Source organism: Thalassophryne amazonica, chromosome 1, assembly GCF_902500255.1.
Source record: "Thalassophryne amazonica chromosome 1, fThaAma1.1, whole genome shotgun sequence".
Classification (NCBI taxonomy): domain Eukaryota; kingdom Metazoa; phylum Chordata; class Actinopteri; order Batrachoidiformes; family Batrachoididae; genus Thalassophryne; species Thalassophryne amazonica.
Window position 1 is genome coordinate 37,050,358 of NC_047103.1, and position 5,810 is coordinate 37,056,167.

At 41.4% G+C, this 5,810-nt stretch overlaps 1 protein-coding gene across 2 annotated transcripts in view; it reads right to left on the reverse strand.

The window, feature by feature from the left end:
• The window catches only part of klhl15 (kelch-like family member 15), a 41,663-nt gene extending 37,644 nt beyond the window's left edge, over window positions 1-4,019 (reverse strand). Inside the window, exon 1 of one of the 2 annotated variants that reach the window (XM_034168137.1) lies at window positions 3,629-4,019. In XM_034168137.1, coding sequence (XP_034024028.1) covers window positions 3,629-3,689 — 61 coding nt within the window. In that variant the 5' untranslated portion in view covers window positions 3,690-4,019. The remainder of the gene's footprint in view (window positions 1-3,628) is intronic. The other variant, XM_034168146.1, reaches the window with a different exon arrangement.
• Window positions 4,020-5,810: the final 1,791 nt, after the last annotated feature.

The following is a 5,810-nucleotide window of genomic DNA, read 5'->3' on the forward strand; positions in this document are numbered from 1 at the left end:
GTAAGTCGTCAGAGAACAGAGAACTTTCATAAGAAGTCGGCATGAGGAGTTTATTCGGACATTCCATTGTTAACGGACATTTTGTAATGAAAGAACGTGCGGGCAGAGTCGCATGTCGGGCCGGACCCGACCGCGGGGGGTCGCGACAGGAAAAACACCTCCATTGGAAACCTTAACGGGCAAGTTGAAACATGCCCAAGCTGTTAAACAATTTCTCAGTTACTCACTTGTTGAAAGCCATCAAAAGCCGCCTGAATTTTACAAATAGTTTTCAACACGGAGGTGTTTTTCCTGTCGCGGCGCACACAGATTCGCCGAGTCGTCACGGAAATGACTCGGCGAATTTGCGCGCACGTCTTTCATTAAGTAATGTCCTTAAACAGTGGAATGTCTGCATAAAGTCCTCATGCCGGCCTCTTCTGAATCTTCTCTGTTCTCTCACGACATCCTGGGTCAACAGAGCCTTAAATTAGGATGTTTTTAGGTCGAAACAGGCCGACGACGGCGCCTGGAAGCGCTGCATGACGTCCCGCTCCGTGGGAAGTCCTTACAGCGACAGAAACACCCCATAATCTCTCATCAGCCATTAAACTTTTCACCGAAAACCAGCTGAATTTCTCGAATAGTGTCCACTCGGATATTCCTCACAGGTCCAGAAAAAAGTTTGAGCAGCGTGTGAAACAAAGGAATTCAGCCGAGAGGGCGGGACCACATCTCACTCAAGGCCTGCCCACAGGGATATGACGTCACCGACGCGTGAAAAAACTCACGCATGCGCACAAGGGTTCAAGCATGATTGGTGTAATCGCATGTCATTCAAATCCATATAGTTTTTTTTTTTTATAAAACTGCCGGTTAGTTTTATAAGATACCTCGTATATATACATATATATATATATATATATACACATAAATATATATATAAAAGCACATCAACACTATGGTTTTTAGGCTAGAAATAAACTACAGCACTCAGACTGTTCTTGTTCAGTTTTTTAAAAGTGCTGTATGATTGTGGTCAGACTTGTGCTATCTCCTAAGTGTTAAAATATTTATTGTACATTTTGATAACTGTATTTTTGGACCATAAGTCACTTTTTTTCTGACATGTTTCGGAGGTCCTACAACTTATACTCTAGGTGCAACTTATATACTGAAAAGTCACGCTTTTGTTAAAATAACCATTTATATGGGACTTTCCTGAAAGTCAATTCATGAAGCACAAGAATACAGTAATAAAAGGTACAGTACAACTATGCACAAAAACCCCAAATTAAAGGCTGATAATACATTTAAAAAAGGTACGATTTGTATTCTGGTGTGACATACTCCGGAAAATTCTGTATTTTATGTCATTTTAACATTTCACATTCTGTATTGTACAGGCATCAAATAACTGACATTATCCAACACACAGACACAGTAGGTGGCGATATGCACATCTAAATCTGTTTTGCAATCTAACGATAAAACACAAAGAAGAAATAGTTTTATTTTTAATTTTTAAGTGTATTTTCAAACTGTGGCTGATGACGTGACAAAGTTTACTGAGTTAAAGTAGTGATTCATGATGGATTTAAACCTGACATTGGCAATGGTTGATATCAATACCGACAGTGCCATCTTTGTTTCCTCCAGTTAACACACAGCTTCAGCACCGCTGCAGACAGGCAGGCATACAGCTGCTCCTCAACATATGGATGCACGTAGTAACATACTGAAGCTTTGTTGTCTTTACAAGAAGACATAGATAAGTTGTTTACGTCAGACAACCCAAAAATAGTCTTTTTTCCTGCACAACCTATAAAAAAAATGTACAACAAAGTCATATGTGTGTGTATTGCCAATAGTATTGTCATTGATGTTAGGGTTTGTATTGTTCTAACCTTTATTAACCCAGTGGTACTGAAAATGATTTTTCTGGGTATCAGCATTAAGTTTCAAACTGTGGTCTTGTGACAACCCTAAGTGGAGCTGCTGTGAATAAATGTAATTACTGTGTTTTTACTTACTTATGTGCCAGACTGGAAAGTTTGTTAATTATGCGGGGAAGATGTTTTGATAAACTTTACGACTGTGTGGACAGATTGCAGTAAGTAGCATATGGGTAATATTTTGCACAGATCCTCTGAAGTGAGTGATGACAATTCTCATGTGTGCAGATTAATGGACACAGGGTGTAAAGAACAACAAATAAACAAGCGAGATGTGGATTTTCTTTTCTATCTATTTTGTACAGCTACAGATTTTCAGTTGACTAGAAGCATATGTTTGCACGGTTACAGATTTTGTGGGGAAAACTGCACAGGGAAGAACTTCTCTGTGCACAGCAAATTTTACAGTCTGGTTTCTGGAAGAAAGTCCTACTAGCGCTGTGTTTCCATGTCGCGATCTAGTGGGCTGACTTAGATTTTTCTAACGAAGTGGCTAAGGATACGTACATCCGTATCTTCTGCGGGACTGCTAAAGGTACGGATCGAGGAGAATTGTGTATTCCTCTGCGGACAGTTCTTGGGCTGTGCGTATGCTATGACATCATCAGTTTATGCTACTGCGGGCAGGTATAGCCAGGTAGTGTAAATGTAAATCTTCGCTATCGGCCCAGCAACGCCTCAGTAAGTGATAATAATGTTCAACGTTACTCATCTGTTTTGCCATCTGATAGAGCCTATTCAATTCTAAACAGACATGATATTTTCTCAAATCTTTACGGGGGAACACCCACCGTATCTTTAGAACGGTCTTTGTAGATACAGGTCCGTACCCGTAGCTACGGCCTTTTTCTAAAGTCTAATTCTGCTTTGAAAGTTTAAATTTTAACCCACAGCAACTTTTGTCTCATCATGTCTGGAATGCTGGAATACTCTGAGCTTCAGAGAGCTGTGTGAGCAGACTATTCCATATGTTGGTGACAGTTTGTGAAGCTATTCAAGTGGACACTTGTTTGGCATCCAGTCTGTTCCAACTGGAATCTGGTTTCCCTGGTAATATCAAGATGCATTTTAGGTCTGCCAGCACAGCCATACTTGGAAATAAGCAATTTTTTGTGCATGCATTTTATCCTATATTTTAATGCACTTTCCTGTACAAATAATCAATTTAAAAAATACAAGCCATCTTGTAGACATTATTTTACCTCTGAGGCATCTGTAGTGGAAGGCTAGCAGGTATATAATTTTGTGTTTTAAAATTGGCCAATTCAATTCAACAGAGTTTCAGAATATAGTGCACTGTTGTATCGACTCAACATCACTTGGTTTCACTTTGCATTGTCTTGGGGGGGAAACAAACAAGTGTGACTGTCTGCAAGGTGTCAAACTCAACTGGGAAAACAGGCCAGCTTACACTAGTTAGCCACCAAAGCTAACGGAGGGGCTGACACTCAAAAGAAGCGACCGGTTATTTGTTAAAAAGAAAAATAAATAAATAAAAAGGTGACGAGAAGTGAAGCGGAGCAACGGGAGGTGATGTCAGCCATCATAATCAGATTTAAAGCAAACGGTGGTGTAAGTGGTGTAAGTATCCAGCTAACTGGTCAAGCTATCATAAGCCATAAGCTACAGGGATCAAACAGACTATCTGGACCGAGGGAAGCGCTTCAGCCGAGCCCGGCCGCTCGGCGTCTCACCTCGGCAGTGCGGATCCACGCAGCCCCTCTTCGACCAGGCAGCTCTGGCTCCTTCGGACATCAAGGTGCGGGTTCAATTCCAGACTGAAGAAACCCCACGGCAGGAAGATACTGCCATATTATCGCCCACGGGCCATCTGAAATAAAGAGTTTGTCACTCAGCTCCGCGGTAAACGGGCAGAAAATAACAAACCACAGCGGGCTCAGCACACGCCATTTTCTGCACCAGCGTCATTTCCCCTCCGAGCGGAACTGAACTTTGTTTCTTTTCTCCTCCTTTACCGTCTTCAACCTTCCAACGACTTCAACATGAACACCAAGATTTATAACCATGTATATTTCCAAACAATTAAAAGAAAAAACCCAAAACGACGGGATAAGAAGGCGGAAATGCAAAGCTCGAAGCAGACCGCTTTGTAGTGTTTTGAGTGTTTGGCAAACAACGAAATGGTGCAATAGCGCCACCACTCGGTAAGGCGTGGGGAAAAAATCCCAACACCAATGCACCCAATCTAAAAAAAAAAAGAAAATAATAATAAAACATTCAAATGAGACGCATTTGAACCAGGAACCAAAGGATATCTGCCATTTCCACCAGAGTCCTCTACTCCACAACAGCACCTATCCTGTTAAAAGACTTTCCACACGAACAACTTTTCAGTATTAACTCCTGAGTAACAACAGCAAATTAAAAAAAAAAAAAGTTGAAAACTGTTTTAACCATTATTTTAAAAATGCTATTCAATGAGCTGGTTAGGCCTAGAGTGCCTAAGACCCAGGGATTTGAGAAACAGATGCCCTGTTTTTTCTGTTTTCTGCATTTCTTATCCTCTGCTCAAATAAAATAGAGATGATGATGATGATATTGTTTTCGATAGTGTAGTGATCACACGTGCAGGTGGTTGATGGAAACATGGCTGAACTCTCCAAAAAGTTTCAAAATCACAGGATGTTTTGCATATGGTAAATGAACTGCATTTATATAGTGCTTTTGCATCTAAATCAGAAAGGCAGCACTTTACATTGATGCCTTGCGTTCTCCCAACAATGCCAGGGTGCTGCCTTAAGGTACTCAATTGCCCAGTGGGAGCAGATGGAGGGCTTAAGACTTTGCCTCGTGGCTCTTACGGTCTGGAGGGGATTTGAGGTTCCTCTGGTGTGAAGCCCACTGCTTAACCCATCACCTCCCTTCATGGATGCAAAACCTGATTTGAATATGGATATAAAATGTATGGATTTCCTGCAGATACAGTGCATCCAGATATTCACAGCGGTTTTTCCACATTTTACGTTACAGCCTCATTCCAAAATGGAGTAAATTCATTTTTGCATGTCAAAATTCTACTCACGACACCCCATATTGACCGCATGAAAAAGTTTTTTTGTGCAAATTTATATAACTAAGAAATCATGTATACATAAGTATTCACACCCTTTGCTCAATACTTTATTGATGCATCTTTGGCAGCAATTACAGACTCAAGTCTTCTTGAATATGATGCCACAAGCATGGTGCACCTATCTTTGGGCAGTTTTGCCCATTCCCAGATGAAGGAGGCCACTGTGCTCATTGAGAACCTTCAAAGCAGCAGAAATGTTTCGATTAGATTAGATAGACCTTTATTGATCTAATTGAATCTATTCTAACCCAACCAGGCAATTTCACTGATTAACAGCACACGGGATGAATTCATCAATGAAATCACCAGATGGAGTTGGCTGTCTTTGCCCTTTCTGGAGTCAGGTTGACAAATATGCAGAGGTGTTAGGTGATGTCAATATCTTTGCAGGCAACCAATGGTCCAAGTCTTTTGGGTCCTGGTGCTGCCAGTCTTGCTGTATGGGTGTGAGACTTGGACTCTAACCAGTGACCTCAGGTGATGACTGGATGTGTTTGGCACTAATTGTCTTTGAAGGATCCTTGGGTGCCGCTGGAATGACTTTGTATCAAATGAGCAGTTACAGAGAGAGACTAAGATGAGGAGTATCACTTGCATTGTGACCAAGCATCAGCTGCGACATTTTGGCCATGTGGTGTGTTTCTCTTTGCATGATCCAGCACAAAGGCGCCTGAATGTTTAGGATCCCAGTGGCTGAAGAAGGCCAAGGGGATGTTCACATTTGATGGTATAGAGATCTGGTAATGGATCAATTGTTTGCCTGGGTAGTTGCCACCCAGGAC